At 51.2% G+C, this 22,327-nt stretch overlaps 2 protein-coding genes across 9 annotated transcripts in view; one reads left to right on the plus strand and one right to left on the minus strand.

The window, feature by feature from the left end:
- On the minus strand, positions 1 to 12,529 carry CD19 (CD19 molecule). 5 transcript variants are annotated; one of them, XM_061401535.1, is made up of 16 exons: positions 11,696 to 12,506; positions 11,140 to 11,427; positions 10,600 to 10,806; positions 10,159 to 10,452; positions 9,015 to 9,122; positions 8,710 to 8,758; positions 7,729 to 7,817; positions 7,263 to 7,376; positions 7,033 to 7,137; positions 6,883 to 6,951; positions 6,720 to 6,779; positions 6,579 to 6,635; positions 5,918 to 6,010; positions 5,717 to 5,815; positions 2,475 to 2,508; positions 1 to 362 (listed from the first exon to the last, which is right to left on the minus strand). In XM_061401535.1, the coding sequence occupies exons 1-14, from the start codon at positions 11,778 to 11,780 to the stop codon at positions 5,727 to 5,729; spliced, it is 1,707 nt and encodes a 568-aa protein (XP_061257519.1). In that variant the 5' UTR covers positions 11,781 to 12,506; the 3' UTR covers positions 1 to 362; positions 2,475 to 2,508; positions 5,717 to 5,726. The 5 variants fall into 5 exon arrangements, with proteins under 5 accessions (XP_061257519.1, XP_061257517.1, XP_061257516.1 ...); XM_061401533.1 differs by lacking the exon at positions 2,475 to 2,508 and having other exon boundaries at positions 11,696 to 12,505; XM_061401532.1 differs by lacking the exons at positions 1 to 362; positions 2,475 to 2,508 and adding an exon at positions 5,412 to 5,607 and having other exon boundaries at positions 11,696 to 12,500.
- RABEP2 (rabaptin, RAB GTPase binding effector protein 2) overlaps positions 10,858 to 22,327 on the plus strand; it is an 18,459-nt gene continuing 6,989 nt past the window's right edge. For 2 of the 4 annotated variants that reach the window (XM_061401528.1, XM_061401531.1), the window contains exons 1-3: positions 15,709 to 17,164; positions 17,669 to 17,878; positions 20,062 to 20,219. In XM_061401528.1, the coding sequence (XP_061257512.1) occupies positions 17,104 to 17,164; positions 17,669 to 17,878; positions 20,062 to 20,219 (429 nt within the window). In that variant the 5' untranslated portion in view covers positions 15,709 to 17,103. Of the gene's footprint in view, positions 11,210 to 11,592; positions 11,743 to 13,357; positions 13,482 to 15,708; positions 17,165 to 17,668; positions 17,879 to 20,061; positions 20,220 to 22,327 lie in introns of those variants that run through there. The other 2 variants (XM_061401529.1, XM_061401530.1) reach the window with 2 other exon arrangements.

A 22,327-nucleotide genomic window follows, 5' to 3' on the forward strand; every position in this document is an offset into this window, starting at 1 on the left:
TTATTTTTACCAGCAAGAATAGATTTATTCAGGAAGAGCATAGAACAAGGAAGTTATAGCAAAAGCCATAGGCAAGGCCAACAAACAGAGAAGGTTATTGTATAGGGAAAAAAGGGAAGACATTGGGAGGGGTTGTTCTGAAGGAATGTCCACTGGAGAAAAGTGAGAGTTCAGGGTAATGATGGCTTCTCACTGTCCGAGTTGCTGGGGTAATGGATTTCTTCTAGGAGATGAAATGTACCTCTTTTCCTCTTGGGACCTATAACTGATGATTCTTTCCAGTCCATGGTTCTTCCATTAGGGTCTTTAACTGACAGTTCTTCCTGTAATTGATGATGAGTGTCTTCAACTGACAACTGTTCCTGCAATTGACGAAAGCATCCCCTTCAACTGCATTTTAGTGAAAGTGAAAGTGAAGTCGCTCAGTCGTGTCCGACTCTTTGCGACACCGTGGACTGTAGCCCACCAGGCTCCTCTGTCCATGGGATTCTCCAAGCAAGTACTGGAGTGGGTTGCCATTTCCTTCTCCAGGGGATCTTCCTGACCCAGGGATCGAACCCGGGTCCCCTGCATTGCAGGCAGACGCTTTACCCTCTGAGCCACCAGGGAAGCATTTTAGTGAGGGTTCCCTTTATTAATTTTCACACCCTGACACCTCACACTATACATGCTATACCATATTTCACTCAGAACGCCCACCCAGCATACAGCCAATACCACCTGTCTCTGACACACATAGGGTTCATGTGGCTTGTGCTTCACACACCCATCCAATACAGCATCTTGACATCCACCCACATCCTATCCCATCCCCCTCTTCCACCACACTGATATCCACTACACATACACCTCAAGTCAGCCAAAGTCAAGACTGAGGTCACACAAGCCCAGCAGGTGGGGCTGTTTCCCAAAGGACAAAGACTGGCTCTGGCAGTGTGGACTCCAAGGACTTCCCAGCCCCAGGAAATCATCTTCTCTTTGCAGCAAAGCTGGAAGAATAGAGACTGCACCAAAAGTCTTTCTGCCACCTTGGTCCCTACCTGAGCATGCTCAGCCTCTGTCGTGTCTGACTCTTTGCAACCCCATGGACTGTAGCCCGCCAGGCTCCTCCGTCCATGGGATTTCCCAGGCAAGGGAACTGGAGCAGGTTGCCATTTTCTCCTCCAGGGGATCTTCCCGACCCAGGGATTGAACCCACGTCTCTTGTGTCTCCTGCATTGGCAGGCGGATTCTTTATCACTGTGCCACCTGGGAAGCCCCTCCCTACCTGAGAGGCTCCTGCAAACTAGGGGTGACTCAGGGCCTGAAATTTCCTTCAAGCCTCTGTCTCCCTAAATCCTGTTCACGAGATATAAGCGGTCCAGTACCTGCCAAAGAAACAGATCATGGGGTGGGAAGTTGGGAAACTTTGGCGTGTGGCCATCTTCTGAGCAGGTGCCTACGCTGGAGGAAGTCCTGACCCAAATGTTCTGGGTGGCCTCTGGCTCTTGGGACACAGAGGCCCTTAATAAATGCCAAATAATTATAAGAGCTAGGACTTCCCTGGTGATCCAGTGGTTAAGACCCCATGCTCCCTATGCAAGGGGCAGGGATTCAATCCCTGGTCAGAGAACTAGACCCCCACATGCCCCAACTAAGATTCTTCATGGTGCAACAAAGATCAAAGATCCCGTGTGCCACAGCTAAGGCTCAGCACAGCCAAATTAGTAAATACATATTTTAAAAATAATAGTAAAAATAGCCAATGTTCGAGTGACTACTATGCCACTGTCACATGCTTCATGTTTCACTTAAGACCCTTTAATGTAGCTATCATTACAATGGTTATTTTACAGACCAGGAAACTGCAGCACAGACAGCTTGAGTCACACAGTCAGAAAAGAGTGGATCTGTGATCAAACCCAGATAGTCTGATTCCAGAGCACTGGGCTGGAGTTGGCACACCTTGGTTCCTCTCTTCCCCCAAGCGTTCCCCAGGTAACCGAGTTCACAAGACTCCTGTTTTTGCCCCCAAATCTCAGGACTTGCCAGAGTCCTTCATTCACTCCTCCTTTTCCACTCATTTCTTCATCTTTGCCATCCTCTGATTGGGTATTGGAGGCACAGAGAAGACCCAGACCTGAATTCACCCTCAAGGAGGAAGGATGTTTTCACCAGGAGTCACAAATTTACATGCTTCAGGCAGAGACAGGAAACCTACATGAATGAAGCCCACTGGGTGAGAGGCAATAGAGAATGGTGGGGACTATGGCAATATGGAAAGTTCATATTAGTTGAAGGATAAGGTAGGGAGAGGGTGAATCTTGAGCTAGATGTGGGAATTTTATTTTATTTTTTGCCACATGGACTGTGTCCAAGATGGAAGCCTGAGGAAATGCTGAAGGTTCATTTCCCAACCCCCACACTCCAAACATACACTATGCAAATATAACAGGAAGCATCACTTTCTTTCTTTTCTTTCTCTTAGTACATACCTGAGCTCAAATGCAGGACAGAATTTTCCCAGTGCTAGAAATCAAGAAGGAAATCAAAGTCACAGCAGTGAAACAGAAGCCCATCAGAATGCTGGGGTCCCTAAGATTGGAGTTTTAATGTCCACCTGGGGACAGAGGTCAAGTCTGCAGTTTCAGGAAGAGCAGCAAGCTGAAACTAAGCCCCCTGCACAAAGCTGGGAGCTGAGAAAAGACTGTCTCTCCTGGGCACAGAAGACAGAGGGGGGAAAAAAATCCATCCACAAACCTTGGGATACAGCTTGGAAAAAGTCATCAGAATTCCCGGAGCCATTGGAGTATGGGTTTGGATTCAGACCAAACCTCTAGGGTAAAAGCTTGCTCTGAATAAAATGATAAGAAACCTGTGTAGCCTGTAAAACTGTGGCAGAAGCCAAATCAAGCTGGCCCCAGGAGATGTGAGTGGGGCCCAGGGAACTCAGGGGACTCCTGCAGGAGAAACAAAGAATGCTTCCATGGTGACATCGCCATGTACAGATGACAGTAATCACCTCCTCCCTAATCCTACTTTATAACTGGGAACACTGAGGGTCAATGATTTTGAGTAAGTTACTTAAAGTCAGTTAGCAATTAAAGTATTTAATTTCTCTGTGCCTCAGTCTTCTCAGTTTTAAGGCAACAATAACTTTAGTGTAACTTCTTCATAGGATTGTCATAAAGATAAAACAAGATGCTACTTGTAAAGCATTTATTAATATTAGAACTATGCCTGATACATCATCCTATGAGGAAGGCATACTAAAATAGCTAAAATCAAAGTGTCAGTTGCTTAGTAGTGCCCGACACCACGACCCCATGGACTACAGCCTGCCAGGCTCCTCTGTCCATGGAATTCTCCAGGCAATAATACTGGAGTGGGTTGCTATTTCCTACTCCAGGGGATCTTCCCAACTCAGGGATCAAACTCGGGTCTCCTGCACTGCAGGCGGATTCTTCACCGTCTGAGCCACCAGGGAAAAAGTAAGTTCTAAAGTTTCAGAGACAAGAAAGAACCGAGTCTCAACAATAAACATAGGACATTATGAAGAAGCGGAGCATTAATAAAAGGAATTCTAGGACTTCCTTTATGGTTAAGGTGGTTGAGAATCCCCCTGACAATGCAGGGGACACGGATTCGATCCCTGGTCCAGAAAGATTCCACATGCCACAGAGCAACTAAGCCCATGCGCCCTAGAGCTCTGTGCTCTGCAACAAGCGAAGCCACTGCGATGAGAAGCCCACACACCGCCATGAAGCCCCACTCACCGCTACTAGAGAAAGGCTGCTCACAGCAACGAAGACCCAGTGCAGCAAAAAAAAAAAAAAAAAAGATGTATGGCTGAGTCCCTTTGCTGTCTACCTGAAACTATTACAACATTGTTAATCAGCTATACTCCAATACAAAAGTTTAATTGAAAAAGAAAAGGAACTCTAGAAATAAAAATGTAGGTATTGAAAAAGTCTAGCAGTCTTACAGAGAGCAGGAGAGGAACTAGGTTTCAGATACCAATTTTCAGAGGAGCATTGGAGCTGGGGCGGCCAGGCAGAAGATCCCAAAACCGTCAATGACCAAGTCCCTCTTTGCCTGAGATAGGAACCCAGGTGTGGTGGAGCTTGCTACATCATAGTTTCAGGGCCTGGAGACTTTTAGCTTTGAAGTCTTTGTGATTTACATCACAGGCAGTTTACCGGGTAATAGGCACAGTGGCTGGAACAGGAGCCAGGTTTCTGGATTCAGCTCTGTGAAGTGCTAGTCATGTGACCTGGCCTCTCTGACTCAGTTTGCCATCTACAAAACTGCACTTAGGAAGGGAGGGTGTCAAGAATGATACAGGTTCTGGAATTAGACTGCCAGAGTTCAAATCCTGACCCCAATCTTTATTAACTAGGCAAGCCTTGTGCATGTAATTTAGTGTCTCTGCCTCAGTTTCCTCATCTATGAAATAAGGTTGTTCATGAAGGTAAAATGAGTTAATATACATAAACATACATACACATGTAATAAATATAAAATACTTTTATACAGTCTTGGCACATAAGAGCTCAATAACCTTGTGAGGTGATTGGAAAGATTAAATGCGTTCACTGATGTCAGACTATAGTAGACACTCAGTAAATAACAGTGATGGGACTTCCCTGTGGCTAAGACTCTGTGCTCCCAAAGCAGGGGACCAGAGTTTGAGCCCTGGTCAGTGAACTAAGATCCTACGTGCCATGGACAACTAAGCCCATGTGCCACAACTAAAGAGAGCCATGTGCCGCAACGACTGAACCCTCTAGAGCCCATGCTCTGCAACAGGAGAAGCCTGTGCTCCGAAATGAAGAGCCTACACAGCAGGGGGGAAAAATGCCGAAGCTAAAGAGCCCACATGCCGCATCCAAGGTTGCAGATCCAGATTGCTGCAACTAAGACCCGCCACAGCCAATACCATAAAATAATAAGTGGAAGTGATGACTGCCAATTCCTGGATTGCTTCCTCTTCAGTTGGCGCCCCTCGTACGACTGTTGAATGAACCATGGTTGAATGCCTGAATGGCGGGAATGGCAGGCAAGTAAGGGAGATGAGTGCAAGCCAAGTCACGGGCGTAAAGGCCCGGTGGTCCCCAAGACACAGTTCTTGCTGGATTCCAGAGGAGCACAAGCGTTTGCGTCTTCCCTTCCCCTCTCCTACAAGGGCACTATGTCCCAGGATTGGAAGAGCTCACTGAGTTTCGGCTTCCCAGGTGGCTCAGTGATAAAGAATCTGCCTGCCAATGCAGGAGACACAGGAGACATGTGTTCAATCCCTGGGTCGGGAAGATCCCCTGGAGGAGAAAAATGACCATCCACTTCAATATTCTTGCCTGGGAAATCCCATGAATGGAGGAGCCTGGCGGGCTACAGTCCATGGGGTTGCAAAGAGTCAGGCATGACTGAGCGACTGAGCACACAAACATACACAGTTTATTTGGGGAGTGCAAAGGGGGCTGAAGTTTCACTTGTACACACACACACACACACACAGAGTTATGCAAATCCAAAGGGTGACATAACATCGCTCCAGAGGCTCACGCTGTCTTCTTGGGGTCCCAGATTTCAAAGTCGGGTGAGGACTTCAGGGCCCTGAGGAGGCCCAGGCTATGCAGAAGAAAGGCTGATGGGGAACGGGCCCAGCAGCCAGCACCCCACTTCCATCCCTTTTCATCTCCCTCCTTTCGCATCCTCTGGAGGGCAGTTCCCAGCTCACCTGAAGGGAGTCACCTAGTGCTCCACCCTATTCGAGCCCCTCCTCCCCATGCCGGTTCTGGTCCATCGGGATTATCCATGTTCTCATAAGAGTCTGCATCTGGTCAGAACCAGGAAGGAGTAAGGTGGGAGTAGAGCCTGAAGTCAGCCGGGAGGGAGGAAGTCTCAGAGGACCACAGGAGGTGGCAGGAGATGCACCCACCTTCCTCATGATTGGCACCAGGCTGGGCTCGAACGAAGCGGAGCTGGGGAGCTGCATACAAGATCCCTCTCATATCCTCATAGGATTGGGACCCTGTGTGGGCAGGGCACAGAGAGTTGGAGGCCTAGGAGCCATCCTGGGGACTTGGGGAAGGGAAGTGCAACCTAAGATATGGAGGGAGTCTTAGGGCCTTGAGCAATATTGTGCTAGGAAGAGTTAGCACCAGGTTCTGGGCCCTTGTTCATTGTAAGGTTTGGTCACATGTGGGTTAGATTACCTTCATGGTCAGAGGAAAAAGTCAAGAACAGAATTGGAAGGAGTAAGAGTCAGAGTTGTCAGGAGGTTGTAGAGAGAGCTTGGGTCAAAGCTGAGGTCTGCACTGGGGCTGGGGCGAGCTGGAGGTCAAAGTCCAGGCTGGAACCGCACTGAGACTGGGGCACTGAGACTGGGGCTGCTGTTGATAGTGAGGGATGGGGGTGGATACTGGGAGTCAAGATAGGCCGTGGGGTCAGTGCTGAAGTTAGGGTTAGGAGTCCAGTCTAAGGTTAGGATTGGGCCTGGGTTGGGGGTCAGAGCCAAGGTCAAGGTGGGGCCTGATTTCAGAGCCAAGACCACATCAACCCAATCTGGGCAAGACAGGCAGGTCCCAAGCACTTCTCACCAAGGGAGGCTGCCTCTCTGCTGGGGTCCCAGGCTGATCCATGGGGGCTCAGCAAGTCTGGAGAAGGAAGAGGGAAGTCATTTCTGGCTTTTGGGTCACACACCCACCCACCCCACAGGAACGTGACCTCCTCACACACACCTGTTGTCCTGGTGACGGTAGGGGCCAGTTCTTCATCTTCATTCTCGTAAGACTCAGCTCCTGCAGGAAAAAGAGAACTTCAGGGACCACTCCGCCCTGTAGGGGATTCCCAGCCTCGTGGATTCTCCCGAGTCTCCGAGGCCCCACGAGGTCCCCAGATTACCGTTAGAGAAGGAGTCTTCATCCTGAGGATCCAAGCTCCCTTCCTCAGGGTTCTCATAGCCGCTGCCATCTGGTGGGAAAGGAGGAGCATCCACCGACGGCCCACAGCCCACGGCCCCGAGGAGGTGAGGATGGGGGAGGGCAGTCTTACCCTGGGAGAGTTGGTCCTGCCCAAGGTTGGAGTCGTTCTCGTAAAACTCGGAGCCCTCTTCACTGTCCGGCTCCTCGTAGGCCTCCCCTTCCTCTTCTTCTGGGCCTGGGGTTCGGGGATGGAGGTGGGAACCGGGTCACGGGCCCCCTCCTCTAGGCCCCAGTCCACTGTTCCTACCCCAGACCGCTCCGACACCTCTCAAGTGAGTAATCACCACCCCCATCAATCACCAGGTCCTGGCGGGCTCCGGGACCCCGCGGCTCTGGCCTCCTGGACGTCGCTGCGTGGGTTTCCGTAGGACGGCGCGGCGGCTCCGAGGCCCGCAGCCCACCGCAGGGCGCGTCCTGGCGGGTGAGAAGAGATGGAGGCGGTCAGGGGTACGGGCAGAGGATGCTTCCAGGCCCTGCTGGAGGACTCCGCGTCTTGGTACCCAGCCTTGAGCCAGGGCAGAGGCGGGACCTAAATATAGAGGCGAGGTTCTGCTCTCGCAACCAGACAGGGGTCTCGAGTCCTGGGGGCGGGGATATGAGTTCTGAGGGCGGGCCTTAGTCCTGGGGGCGGGTCTCAGATGTGGGTGGTCTTAGCGTCGCGGGGGCGGGCTCTTCACTGAGGGCGATGCTCCGGGCTCGGGAAGACTTGGAGCTCAGGAGATTGGAGGAAAATGGGTGGGATGCCCGCTCTGGGTCAGGTACCTACCCGTGCCAGAGTGGGGCATGGAGAGGGAAAGCATGTTTCCGTACTGGCTGTTGGCCCCGTTTCCCGGGGGAGGCGTCACTTTGAAGAACCTGGGGGAGGAAAAGGGAGTTGCACTTGAGGCCAGGCCTCAAGATTCAGGCTAGGGCTTCCCTGGTGGCTCAATGGTAAAGAATACGCCTGCCAATGCAGGAGACACGGGTTCGATGCCTGATCCTGGCAGATCACACATGCCGCAGAGCGACTGAGCCTGGGCGCCATAACTATGGAGTCTGTGCTCTAGAGCCCCCAAACCGCAACTACTGAGTCCACGCGCTGCAATTACTGAAGTTCTCTCACCCTAGAGCCAGTGCTCCACAACGAGAAGCCACCGCAAGGAGAAGCCCGGGCACCACAACTAGAGTAGCGCCCACTCTCCGCAGCTAGGAAAAAGCCCGCAGAGCAACGAAGACCCAGCACAGCCAAAAATAAATAAATAGAACTATTTTTAAAAGAGATTCAGGTAAACCCTTAGAGGTTAAAATGTGGTCACTTGTTGAAACTTCGCTGGTGGTCCGGTGGCTAAGACGTGCTCCCAGTGCAGTGATTGGGGAACTAGATCCCACATGTTGTAACCAAGAGTATGCATGCCACAACTAAAGATTCCGCATGCAGCAGGGAAATCAAAGATCCTGCATGCCTGAACTAAGACCCAGTGAAGCAAAAAAAAAAAAAAAAATTGTAATCACTTGTTATTAGTTAGCACCTCTCTTCTGACATAGTGAAGCGACTTAGCAGCAGCAGCTTCTGACATAGCCTACAGAGGGATCTGTGATCATCCAAGGAGGACTTCACAGAGGAGGTAGCTTTGGTGCTGGGCTTTGAAGGCTGGGCAGCATTTCAACCATAGAGATGGAGAAAAGACAGCATGAGCAGACGAAACTGAGAGCAAAGCATAAAGTGAAAGTGTAGGAGTGAGAGCCTGGAGGGCACTGGAATAATTACCTTCTATTGGGATCTGTCATTCGCTTTCTTTTCCTCCTCAGGATCAGGGCTGGTGGGAGTTAAGGGGAATGATCAGAAGAAAAACTCGAGAGTGAAGATTTGGGAGATGCTGGGGAGATAACTTGGAGGAGAAGGGAGTTCAAATTTCAAAGGGCTCAGGTAGTTTGGGGAGGGTAGGAAAGGACGGAGGGCGGGATTCTGAGGTCTGTTAGGGAGGTGTGGGAGGAAAAATGGTTGTCAGACTGGCTAGAGTGGGCTCTCTTGAGGAAGGAGGGATAAAGCTTGGGAAGACAAACATGACTCACCTCTTCGAAGATAAAGAAAACCCACCAGGGAAGTCAGGCAGAAGATCAGATAAATTAAAGTCACAACAGGGACTTTCCAGACACCAGTCTCCAGCAGCCAATGCCATACTGGTAGGGGGAAGGAGCTATGAGATGAAGATCCCAGGCTGGCATCTTGCTTTTCAGCCTCAGTTCCTCAAAGCGCCATAAGTCTGAAAGACCCTGGCCAGATATAGATCCTCAACATCCCAAGCTACACGGAGGGCTCTCCTCCCTCCCTCTGAGGACCCGGAACCTCACACAGGGCCTGGAGCGGCATCTATTAAGCAAATTGTTGACGAACTACGACTATCAGCAGATGCTATGTTAGGATTTAGAGGAGCAAGATGATCAGCTTCCTGCTGCAGCTAAGAACAGCTATGGTCAGTGTGAAGGGCAGAGTGGGGTTCACAAGGTTAGATGTGGGATGTGGCCATGTGCTGAGGTTAAGTTAGCAGGGAAAATTCAGGTTGAGTATGAGAGTTGTGGTTGCAGTAGCACAGTAGGATTGAATGAAGGGAGACAGAATGGGCAGAACATTATGACCAATTTAATGGACGGGTAAGAAAAAAGGAAGGATGTCCAGGTTCCTGGCTTGGGCCTGTGGGCAGGTGTCCTTCACTTACGCAGGGCCACCCAGAAGACTATCGAGTTTGATTGTGTAAAGGTTGAGCTTGCAGTGTCCATGGGATATCAAATGGCAATTCCAGGTGTTGGCTGGGTGTGGGGTGTGATGGAGCCTGAAACCATGCCTCTTTAGGCATGGTGGCCTAAAGAGGCATGGGGGTAAAGGAAGTCAAACAGGATGTGGGAGTGTAGACAGACATAAGAAGAGGGCTCAGGGCTTCAACAGTGAGGCGTGAGGGAGGGAGGAAGACTCCCCCAAAGTTTATGGGAAGAAATAACCAGTGGTAGGAGAAGACGGGGAAAAGTGGGTGTCTCGGAAGCAAGGGAGGAAAAGAGTTGGGGTCGGTGTTCAGTGTAGAGGTTGGAGTTTGGGATGATGAGACTGGTACTAGGTCTCAGGTCAAGGGGCCAAGGTTGCCTAGCATCCAATTCTTCCCTCTCCTCAGCCAGCCCTCCCTGCCCCAGCTACTCAGATGAGCCACAGTTGGGAGAAACTCACCTGACTGGGCAGTGACCTTCAGCTGCATCTGGGTGGTCTTGTTGCCGTGGTTACAACGATAGATGTCAGCATCTTGAGCTGTAGCTTCAGGCAGTAACAGAACCACCTTTCCCCCAAGGGTGCCCATGACCCACATCTCTCTGAGCTGGGCATGTTCGCTGACATATAGGCTCAGCAGTTTGACCTCAGGCTTCATGGGATACTTGTGGATCCAGGAGACGGAGCCTCTGACCAGGGAGGTATGGGAGGCCCCACAGGACAGCAAGAGCGTGGAGCCCGGGGCCACAGTGAGATCTGGGGCAGGGAGATCCATGGCTAGGAAGGCGTAATCCTTGGGGTGGGGGCTCCTCCTCCCCTGTAGATCATCCAGTTCCCAGTCACCTTCCCCGCTCTTCCTGGCACCACCCCCCCCACCCCCCCCCGCCCCTGCCATCACCTTACCACGGTTGTCGCTCTGGTTCAATGTGCTGTTAGGTGGAGCACAGGGCAGGTCTGCGTGTGAGATCTCCTTAAAGTGGTCCGTGCCCCACACATTCAGCTGGGACTTTGTGGGGTGACCAGAAGAGGACCTGGGGCCCTTCGAGGTTTTGTTCCTCAGGTCACAGCTTGGGTCATTGAGGTCTGAAGCATTCCACCGGAACAGTTTCCCTGGGAAGATACCCAGAACCAGAATACAGAGACCAGAATACAGAGACATCCAGGAGAGGAAGAGAGATACAGAGACCCAGAAAGGCAGATGCAAAGACCCAGAGAGAGACAGAGAAAGAGCGACTCAGAGAAAAGAGTGAAAGACACAGAGCCACACGGCGCTGACGTCATAAAGCCGCAGGGGGTTTAGAAGCCACCTAAAACTAGCTCCCAGCGTGTCTCTTGGCCCCTCCGGCCCCTCCCTCCGGATTCATTTCAGCTGCTGGACCTCCTCCATCTCTGGTGGGCCTCCCTCTTCTCACTCAGCCCTCCCTGCCCCAGCCCGGACCTCACCGCTGCCCTGCACGCTGACTGTCCAGCCGGGCTGCCAGCCCTGCTCAGAAGACAGGCCTGGCTGGCACAGGTAGAAGCCCCCCATATGTTTGGAGACATTGAAGAGGAACAGCAGGGTTCCCTGGGGCTCCTTCAGGGTGCCCAGAGGCCCCACATGGATGCCCAGGCCTGGTAACCCTAGGCTCAAATTTAAGAAGGGTGTTGTTTGGGAGCCCCGAAACCAGGCCAGTTGTTCAGGGGGACCAGCCGAGGAACCTTCGAGGCATGGCAGCACAGCATCGCCTCCCTCTGTGGAGAGAGAGAGAGGGACAGGGTGGGGTGGCAGGGTGGAAGCGGGGAGAAAGGAACCCCCAGCCCCCTTCACTCCTCACACTGGGTGAGGAACCCCCAGTCCCTACAGCAGGGAGTGGATGAGTCCTCAGAGTCCTTCCAATCCTCCCCTGGATTTTACAGATAACAAAATGGAGGCTCAGAGAGGGTAAGTGACTCAGCCAAGGGCACCCAGCCGGAACCCAGATTTCCAGCCCTTCCATCCACCTCTGCCCTCCGGACATACCTTTAGCCTCCACTAGGCGTGGATCCTCGGGCCTGACTCCTACAGGGGTAAGGAAGAGGAGGAGAAAGAGGAGAGGAGGTGGCATGGTGGCCAGACTCCCCGGGGCGCCCAGCTTCGCCGCGCGGGGAATGCTGGGGCAGGCGGGGACCCGGTGGGCACTGAACCATGGGCGTCTGTGGGGGCGGGCGGACAGTCCCCCCGGAGAGGAAGGGGTGGTCACGCCTCAGGCCCAGTCTCCATGCACCCCTCCAGAACCACAAAACTCGCCTCCTCCCTGCTTCCCCGTTTTATTTTCATCTCATCACTTACCACCATGTGAATGACCTTGTCTGTGTGTTTCCTTATTTGATCGCTTTCTGTTCCCCACCCCTCTAGAATGTAAGCCTCTTGTGGCAGAGATTGTCTGGTTCAGACTGTACACACGGTGCCCCAGAACAGGGCTTGGCATGCTGTAGTTGCCCAAGGAATATTTGTTGAATGAGTGGGTTCAGACTCCTTCCTTCTCCCCCTCCTCCCTCCTTCAACCTCAGGCTCTGAATTCATTTCCTTTCACACACACACACAACCCCCTTCATTCATTCAACCGACATCTCTTGGGTCTTCTTCCACCTCCATACAATCAGCCCATCACACATAAGGTGGGATCCGGCAGACCTGAGTTTGAATCCTCTGCCTCTGCCGCTTGGCTAAATGTCTTCATCTTTCTGAGCCTGAGCGTCATTCTTTTTATCAACTGGGGATAATAATAGTACTATCCAAATATTGTTTGTGGAGATTAAACCAGATGATATACATACAGCATTTGTAGCCCAGTAGAGCACATAGCAAGCCCTCTTTGTCCGTGAGAGACGGGGTCCATTAAGAGCTAAGGGTTCAAGTCATTTTGCCACTGGGGCTCCTTTGCAGTGGTCCTGAGAAATGACTAATGGTTAATGCCCCTTTGTCTCCGGATGTCCCCCCATGAAGCCCCTGCTTCAGTTATGGGAGGAACCCATTCAGAAATGGGAAGACTGAGGCCCCCCAAAGGGCAGGGTGTGTCTAAGAGCACACATTCCGCTGGTGGTATAATTAGACATCAGAACGCAGGAGTCCTGACTCTTAAATCTTTTCTCTGCCCCACACAACCCACCCCCACCACGTCTCCTCCCACCCTGCTTTCCCTCTCTCTCTCACCTCGCCCCACCCCTGCATGTGAAGCTCTGTGTCTGTCACTGCTGCAGTCACGCAGGGAAAAGGGCCAGACCCAGGAGACTGGCTCTCTCAGTTGCTGGTTCCCAGGCCCGTCTCACTGGGCTGTGGCTTCCTGTTTGCCTGAGTCGAACCTCAGGGGACCCTCCAGCCGCCAGGGCCCCCACTTCCCTTTGGTCGGGTTGGGGTGGCTACAGGGGAAAGATTGGGGCATTGGGAGAATGGAAGGGGCGAGGAAGCAGGAGCCCATGTGCCTTTCATTCAACAGAATCTCTCTAATCCCTTCACTGGCTACTCAGCTGCCTCACACGTCGAGTCTTCTTGCTAAAGCATGTCAGCCCCTTGCTTAGAACATTCCAACGACGGTCATCTGCCTAAAGTCAACATTCCAAACCAGGGCCTCCAAAGGTCTGAGTGAGGCTACCCGTGACTACATTTGCTGTCTCAACCCTCTGACAGTCTGCCCCCACTTAGGGCCTCTGCACTTGCTGCTCTTCTTCCTGGAACGACACTCGGCTCTGCGCTCCACTGGCTCCTTTCCATCACTCAAGTCTGTTCAAATGTTACTTCCTCCCAGAGACCTTCCCTGACACCCCAGGTACTTTTTTTTTTTTTAAATTATTTATTTGGCTGAGGTGGGTCTTAAATGCTGCTTATGGGATCTTTTGTTTCTGCATGCCAACTCTTAGTTGCAGCATGTGGGATCTATTAAGTTTCCTGTCCAGGGATCGAACCCAAGGCCCCTGCATTGGGAGCATGGAGTCTTAGCCACTGGACCACCAGGGAAGTCCCACCCCTGGGACTTTTAATTTCACACCTCTGTTTTATTTCCTTCCCAGCATTTGCCCCAGTCCCAAAGTCTGCTTGTTTATTTTTCAAGTCTTCTCATTGGCCTCCTACCCTAGATTATTCACTCTGCTACAACAATGGTCTTTGCTTCACTGACATCCAGAAGGTGGTCATTAAGTGTTGGTTGTATAAAGGAAGGACGTTAGTTATGGTCACCAAAGGGGAAAGGGAGGGGGGTTATACACTAGTAGTATGGGATTAACAGGTACAGACTGCTATACAAAAAATAGATAAGAAACAAGGATTTACTGTATAACTCAGGAAACTCCATTCAAAATCTTGTAATAACCTATATTGGAAAATAATCTGATAAAATACATGTATATAATTGAATCACTTTGCCATACACCTGAAACCAACACAATATTGTAAATCAATTATAAAAAATTTAAAAGTAAAAAGGAAAGGAAGTTGGGAAGAGTGACAGAATACTTTTCTCTTTCCCCCATGTATAAAGTCACCAGTTAGTCCATTTCTGATCCTTAATAATTCTAGTGTCAATTTCCCCTATGTTGGACTCTTCTCAACCAGAATAATTTCAACAGCTTCGTTTATTTATTTGGCTGCATCGGGTCTTAATTGTAGCACATGGGATCTAGTCCCCTGACCAGGACTTGAATCCCAGCTCCCCGCATTGGGAACTTGGAGTCTTAGCCATTGGACCACCAGGAAAGTCCCTCAACAGCATCTCCTTGGGGCTCTCTGTCCTCTACCTTCTAATTCCCATCCACATGGCTCACAGAGAGATTTTCCTTGGGATCAGCCATGTGCTTCCCCTGCTCAACAGCCTTCAGTGACTCCCAGGGTGTCAGGTTAAAATCCAAACCTGATAGTTGACTTACTTACAGGCATCATTTCATGCCCTCATTTCATGCCTTTCCCAAGAAACCCTGCCGCATATACAGGGAGTCTGGACTTTATTCTGAGGGCAAGAGGCTCCTGGGGATTTGTAAGCTAGGAGTTGACCTGGTCAGATTTATATTTTCTAAAACTCTTCTTGCCGCAGTGGCAGAGGAGGGGATTGGAGGGAGTCCAGAGAGATCAGAAAGGGAAGCGTTCATTCATTCATTCACAAAATATTGACTACTTTAACAGTCAGTGTCACGGTTTATTTATTATTACTATTTTGGCCGTGCTGACTTTCTCTAGTTATGGATCTCGGACTTCTCATTGCGGTCGCTTCTCTTATTTCGGAGTATGGACCCTAGGGCGAGCAGGCTTCAGTAGTTGCACCACCTGGGCTTCAGCAATTGTGGCACACAGGCTTAGCTGTGCCACAGCATGTGGAATCTTCCCAGACTAGGGATGGAATCCATGTCCCCTGAAAGGCAAGGTGGCTTCTTAACCACTAGAGCACCAGGGAAGTCCTGTTTACTACTGTTTATTTACCGGACACTGTGCTAGGTGCTGGGAAAATAACAGGGGACAAGAAAGACAAGATTCCTAATCTCATGGAGCTCTGATTCAAGTCCTGGGGCCACAGAAGGCTAAAGGGTGCCAGGTAATAAAGTGAACCAATAGACAATTGGTTTATTATTAACCAATAAACAAATGGGGAGACGTCTCTAACGTGATCTAATGGTGGACAGGTTATTGAGCTGGTGACTTAAGACAGCGTGATCAGGGAAGGCGTCACTGAAGAGGTGACTTTTTAAAAAATTATTTATTTTTCCTTTTGATTGTATCGAGTCTTCGTTGCCATGTGCAGGCTTTCTCTAGTTGTGAAGAGTGAGGGCTACTCTCTAGTTGCAGTGTGTGGGCTTCTCATTAAGGTGGCTTCTGTTGTGGAGCACAGGCTCTAGGCAGTTGGGCTTCAGCAGCTGCAGCATCTGGGCTCAGTAGTTGTGGCTCATGGGCGTAGTTGCTCTGCTCTGTGGTATCCTCCAGGACCAGGAATCAAACCTGTGTCCCCTGCCATTGGCAGACGGACTCTTATCCACTGCACCACCGAGGAGGTCCAAGGAGGTGACTTCTGAGCCAAGACCTGGGGTGGAGAAAGCTTGGTGTGTTCAAGTAAGGTCATGTTTAGTCTCTAAAAAAAACTGTCATACCCTTCCACAAAGCGGCTATACCATTTTACATTCCCATCAGGAGTACTTGAGAAACTGTTTCTCCATCTATTCACCAGCATTTGGTATTATTACTCTTTTTAAATTTTAGCCATCCTGGTAGGTGTGCCAATAGGAAATTTGAACTTCTCTAATGGCTAATGAGGTTGAGTACCCTTTTTCATGGTCAATTTGCCACCTACATCATTGAAACTCGTGTCCTTTGCCCATTTTCAAATTGGATTGAACCAGATTTTAAGCAGGGATGAGACATGATCTGTTTTACAAAGATCACTCTAACTGCTTTGAGAATTAATTAACGGGCCCAAACGGTGACACAGGCGGAGCAGGAGGCAGTGTGGAAGTTCAGGAGACAGATGATGGGGACTGGGGCTGGGTGTCAGCGCTGAAGATGCAGAAATAGGGACCCATTCTGGAACATTCAGTCCTTTGGAGGTAGAGCTTGCAAGATTTGCAGGCTCCTGGAATGTTACTTTACAGAAGGAGAAGCGGGTTTGGGAGAAGGGGAATCACGACTCTAGACTTAAGTCTGAGTTACCTGTCACTGACTAGGGGAGATCTCAGGTCGGCTGTTGGAGGGAGAGGTCACAGATAATGAGGGCTTGACCTAGGGCAGTGGCCGACAGAGGAAAGGAGGGATTTGAGCGGCACTGGGAGGGGAAGATTAGCAGGAAGCGGTGACTGGCTGAATATCAAACTGGGGTTGGGACATGGAAGTTTCAGACTTCCACGACTGACGACGCGGGGGCCCAGGCGCCCAGAAAAGTGAAGTCGACCCAGCAGCCCTGCTCCGAGGGACGCTCCACGAAAGCGGAGGTGCAGGGAGGCTCAACTACAATTCGTTGTAACCTGAGCCAAGCTCCGGCGGAAGGGCGGCCAGGGACCGATCAAAGGGGTCAGCTCCGGGGACTGGGCGAGACCGCGAGAGCTTTGTCCTCCTTAGGCTGAAGCCGGCGGGCGTCCCGGAGGACGTGTAATTTGAGCAGAGCTTCCAAGGTCACGCGGAGACGCGCGAGGCCTTTGATGAAAGAGCTACTTTGGGATTTGAAGGGTAGGCGTCCTTGTCCAACAGTGGAACTCAAGAAAGAACGCGGGGAGCGGCGGGACCCCGGGCCGCGGCCGGGCGTCCACTCGGCAATCTTCGGCTGAGGCTCGGCCACCGCCCCCACTAACTCCGGCCTCAGCCTCGAGCTCAGGGCCGATCCGGAAACAGCCGAGCGGATCCGGAAACAACCGAGAAGACCCGGAAGCGGTGAGCGCCGTCACCAGGGAGTGCGGGAACCCGCCGTTTGCGCGGAGGCAATGGCGGCAGCTGCGCCGGCGGCCGCGGGCGAGGATGGCCGGCGGCGGCTGCCAGGGGCCGGTACGTGAGGGCTCGTCCGTGCACGCGAGGGGCGGTGAAGCCGGAGGCGGGGCCGAGTTCGGCGTCGCTGGATGGGGGGGGGGGGGAGTGGGGGGAGCCTGGAGAAAGGGGCGGGACCACGCCGCCGGGAAAAAAGGTGGAGGGGGCGTGGTCTAGGATGCAAGGTGGAGGGCCAGTGGCAGGTTAGAGATGGGGCCCAGTGTGAGAGGGGCGGGGCGGGGCCAGGTGGGCAAGGGGCGGGGCCACTGGAAGGGAGGGGGCGTGTCAGAGAAAAGAGGGGATTGGGTGAACCGAGGGAGGAAGAGGCGGGGCTCTAGACAACACGAGGCAGAGCTAGGTGAGAAGGAGGCGGGGAAGGGGCGGGGCCAGGTGAGCAGGGCGGGGTTAGGTAAAGGTGCAGGGACCTTGGCTGTAGTACTAAGTTGCAGCACTTGAGGATTTGATACCTTGGGAATATTGGGAATCAGAGTGATGAGAAAAGAGGCTGATCCCTGTGCTCCACAGCGCTGGACATCCAGCCCCAGGAGGGGGCAAAAGTTGAGGCTGAGTCCGGGGAGCTCGAGCGGCTTCGGGCTGAGCTAGCAGGCGCCCTGGCAGAAATGGAAACCATGAAGGCTGTGGCCGAGGTGAGCGAGAGCACGAAGGCCGAGGCTGTGGCGGCGGTGCAGCGGCAATGCCAAGAGGAGGTGGCCTCGCTGCAAGCCATCCTGAAAGGTGAGGCAGGTGGTCCTCCCAGCCTCCCTTGGCCCCATAACGGGGAGTGCATGACAAGAAAGGGGTCATGACCTACACCCATGGGGTAGTTTGGCGGGACTGCCTAGCACAGGCAGGCTCGGGACTCCGAGGAAGAAGCAGAAGAAGCGTGCTTTTTTAATTTGCATAGAACCCCAGCCTGGGCTCCAGCAGCACCTCTGTCAGTTCCAGCTAAGTTTAGCTCAGAAGGCTACCTCTTCCCTGGCCTCATGTCATTTCTGGTCCCTCACTAATGACTGATCAACCCTGAAAGTGAGCAGTTTCTCAGTTCCCCGAGAACTCGTTTGAGTCTTTGGCCTTCAGACTCAGCCCTGGGCCTCATCTCTGTAAATCTCATTATCTGATTTCCTTGCTTCCCCAAGCAGCCCTACATCCTCTGCTTCCATGGCCACCGCTATAGTAAAGCTCTCTGTCTGCTCCTGCATATTGTTGCCTCAGCCTTCTTAAAAGTCTCCCTCCATAGTCTGGCCTTGACCTTGGCTTCCAGATTAAACTTCTTACAATTCCCATCCCACCATGCCATTTCCCTTTCTAATGACCACTCCTGGCTCCAGACTTCTCTGGGCCCATATTTCTTACATTTTAGGCATCCGTGTCCCATCTGTGCAACGTGGTTGTCTCCTTGTATGACTTACCTTGTAATCTACTTGATGTTTGTTCTTCAAATAGATCCACTTTTTAAAAACTTACACACATCTATTTTAAAGGGAACTTCCTATCTGTCTAAGAAACTGTGTCTTAAATAATAATGATAACCAACATTTATTGAGTGCCAGGCTTCACTGGTGGCTCAGATGGTCGAGAGTCTGCCTGCAATACAGGAGACCTGGGTTTGATTCCTGGGTTGGAAAGATCCCCTGCAGGATGGGATAGCAGTCCACTCCAGTATTCTTGCCTGGAAAATTCCATGGACAGAGAAGCCTGATGGGGTAGAGTCTGTGGGTTCCCATAGTCGGCCACAACGGAGCAACTGACACTTTCACTGAACTAAATACTTGATGAATATTTAATCTTCATCAGCTATGGGGTCACACAGAGTCGGACACAACTGAAGTGACTTAGCAGCAGCAGCAGCAGCAGCAGCAGCAGCAGCAGGAACTGTTATCCATCTCCGTTTTACAGAGGAAGCTCTGAGGCTCAGAGAGGTTAGATAACTTGCCTAAGATTATATAGCTGGAAAGGAGAAGATTTGAACCCTGGCAGCCTGACAACAGAACCTTTACTTCTGATGTTAGTACGTGTTAAAATAAGTAACTATGCAAATGAAAAATGACCATGTTCCACTCAACATCACCTTTAACTCCCACTGACCTGTTAAGATGAATTCTAAATCCCAGCATGGCATTCTGCATCTTCACTGCTGTTCTTCCAGTGTCCACTATGCCCCAGCCACACCATCCACTTTCCCACCCGTGAGCCTTTGCGCCTGTTACTTAATTAATGTGTCCTTTCTGTCCTTCACCGCTTGCTGGTGTCTCTCCTGGCCAGGCAGGCAGAGCGAGGGTCTCCTTCTTCTGGGACCCCCAAGCCCAGGAGTGGTCCTCTCACAAGCTCTTCTCAGACTGCTTTGTAACTTTCCACGGCTGTCTTTCTCATTGGACTGTGGGCTCCTGGTGTCAGGGTTTGTGTTTGAATTTCTCTATTTCCAGAGCCCAGTTCAGAGTCTGGTCCAGAATGAATATTTATCACTATTATTAGATATTGCTTATTATTCTTATGTATTAGTAGCAACAGATAGCCTATCTTTAGCATTTATTATGTACCAGGAAGAGGGTTAAAGCCCTTCCCGATATCATGTCATTTGATTCTATAACAAGCCAGCAGGGTTATCATTAGCTGAGGACATTATGCAGAGAGGCAAATTGCCCAGGACCTTGCTGTGCTGTGCTCAGTTGCTCAGTCATATCCAACTCTTTGCGACCCCATGCACTGTAGCCCGCCAGGCTCCTCTGTCCATGGGGATTTTTCAGGCACGAATACTGGAGTAGGTTGCCATCTTCTCAGTCCAACTGCAAAGCCTCCTGTCATCAGCACTCTGGTAAATTGCCTTGCAGAGAGCAGCAGTGATGGAAAGCTCCCTGTTCGCCCCCAGGTAGGGCTGACGTACTGACCCTCCCTCTCCTCTGCCCTTCCTGCCCTGCCAGACTCCATCAGCAGCTATGAAGCCCAGATCACGTCTCTGAAGCAGGAGCGGCAGCAGCAGCAGCAGGACTGTGAGGAGAAGGAGCGGGAGCTGGGGCGCCTGAAGCAGCTGCTGTCTCGGGCTCACCCCCTGGATTCCTTGGAGAAGCAGATGGAAAAGGTTGGGGTTGGGATAGTCTACTTGCCCCCTCCCCGGGGACTTGAGAAGATGTTGAGGCAGCCAAAGGTGACCTTGGGGCACAGGGTTTGTTGATGTCCTACTGCCATGTCACTGGGAGCAGGGCACTCAGCAATAATTCTAGGTGCTAACCCTGTACTCAGCATGGGAAAATTGGGACTTCTCTGGTTGTCCAGTGGTTAAGACTCCTTGCTTTCACTGCAGGGGCCACAGACTCATTCCTTGCTCGGGGAACTAAGATCCAGCATGCTGTGTGGCATGACTCAGAAAAGTTAAGTCATGTGTGGGGGGCAGCTAACATTTAAGGATACCTCTTATGCGCTAGGTACTGTGGACAGACTCAGTGTCCCCAGTCTTTCCCGTGAAAGACAGGTCCATTAGATCCATTAGATGAGTAAGGTGAGGCTCAAAGACGTTTAGTCATTCTTGCCAGGTTATGCGCATAAAAAGGAGCAGATCTGGGACTTTCCTGGTGGTCCAGAGGTTGAGAATGCTCCTCCTGCCAATGCAGGGGACACGGGTTTGATCCCTGGTCCCGGAAGATTCCGTATGCTGCGGAGTAGCTAAGCCCGTGTGCTACAGTTACTGAAACCCAAGAGCCCTAGAGCCCTTGCTCCACAACGAGAGAACCCACCACAATGAGAAGCCCACGCACCATAACTAGAGGGTAGCCCCTCCTCGCTGCAACTGGAGAAAGCCCATATGCAGCAAGGAGGACCCAGCACAGTCAAAAAAACAAAGGAGCAGATCTTGGACTTTAAAATCTAGGCAGGCTAGTTCTAAAGCTTTATTCTTAATCTCTATGGCATACCATCACTTTTATTCCTGCTGTCATAAACAATCATAGGAAACACAGATTACCAAACTCTTCACCTTTCAGGGCAAGTTCACATCTTCCCTCATTTGAAGCTCACAGCTGCCCTGTGAGGTAGGTACTTACCTCACATTATGCATGAAGAATGTGAGGCTCACCTTATATGTGAGGCTCAGGGAGATGGAGTAAATCTCCTGGTGAGAAGGACAAAGATCTAAACAGGAGCCCAAGAAAGGAAGGCTTCCAACCCACCATTTGCCTGCAGAGGCTGCCACTATACTCGGATTCCGAGTGTTCCTCAGGGAGTGGTTGCACAGGGTGGTGAAAGAGAAGGCTCTGCTAAATTAAATCTGCCAGGTACGGTGGAAAGAAGCACAGGCCCAGAGTCAGGAAGTTCCGATCCTGGCCCTGCATCCAGCCGTCATTCATCCACTGTGTGGGCATCTGCAGAGCATGTACTTCAGGCCTCCAGATGGGATCGGAGGTGTTTTGTGTGGGCCACACAGGCTTACCCTACCTGCTGGCAGTGTTCACATAAGAGATTTGGAGGTTTGCACTGAGCTTGTCTGAGATGGGTTTTTGAATTACTCAAGAGGCAGAAATTGTATGAATTGGAAGAGGATGGATGACTGGCCAGTTTCTGCCTTGGACAACTGGGTGGATAGCAGGGTCATTGTTGACCTGGTGCTAACGAGAGGAGAAATGGCAGTGTGAGGTGGTTTAGATTGGCTGTACAAGGACAGAAGAGCCTGTCCAACACCCAAGTTGAGGTGTCCAAAAGGCTGTTGACTGTACAAGTTCAACAGAATTCCAAACCTGAAAAGAGAGCAAAAGAAGCAGCCAGCAATATGGCGGTGACAGGAGTGTGGAGAGACATAACAGGTAGGACAAAGTTTGAAAACCCAAATCAACAGTGGCTTAAACGAGGTAGAAATTTATTTTTCTTGGGCTTTCCTGATAGCTCAGTTGGTAAAGAATCCACCTGCAATGCAGAGACCCTGGTTCGATTCCTATGTCTGGAAGATCTGCTGGAGAAGGGATAGGCTACCCACTCCAGTATTCTCGCCTGGAGAATTCCATGAACTGTATAGTCCATGGGGTCACAAAGAGTCAGACACGACTTTCACTTTTCACTTCTATTTTTATTAGAGTTCAGAAGTAGACATTCTAGGACTGATGTAGCAGCTCAACAAGTCATTAGGAACTCAGGCTCCTCCTATGTTGCTGTTATGCCATAGGTAGCGTACTGCCTCATGATCCAGCATGACTGCCTGAG

This window comes from Bos javanicus, chromosome 25 (genome assembly GCF_032452875.1).
Source record: "Bos javanicus breed banteng chromosome 25, ARS-OSU_banteng_1.0, whole genome shotgun sequence".
In the NCBI taxonomy this organism is placed as follows: Eukaryota; Metazoa; Chordata; class Mammalia; order Artiodactyla; family Bovidae; genus Bos; species Bos javanicus.

What these genes read in the sequence shown, in the direction of transcription:
- CD19 (XM_061401535.1), bottom strand. Translation starts at nt 11,780, where the DNA reads ATGCCACCTCCTCTCCTCTTTCTCCTCCTCTTCCTTACCCCTGTAGGA. An exon ending in AGTCAGCGTGCAGGGCAGCG is followed by an intron (nt 10,807 to 11,139) that starts GTGAGGTCCGGG and finishes GTATCTTCCCAG; the next exon opens with GGAAACTGTTCCGGTGGAAT. An exon ending in GAAGGTCACTGCCCAGTCAG is followed by an intron (nt 9,123 to 10,158) that starts GTGAGTTTCTCC and finishes TCCCCCTACCAG; the next exon opens with TATGGCATTGGCTGCTGGAG.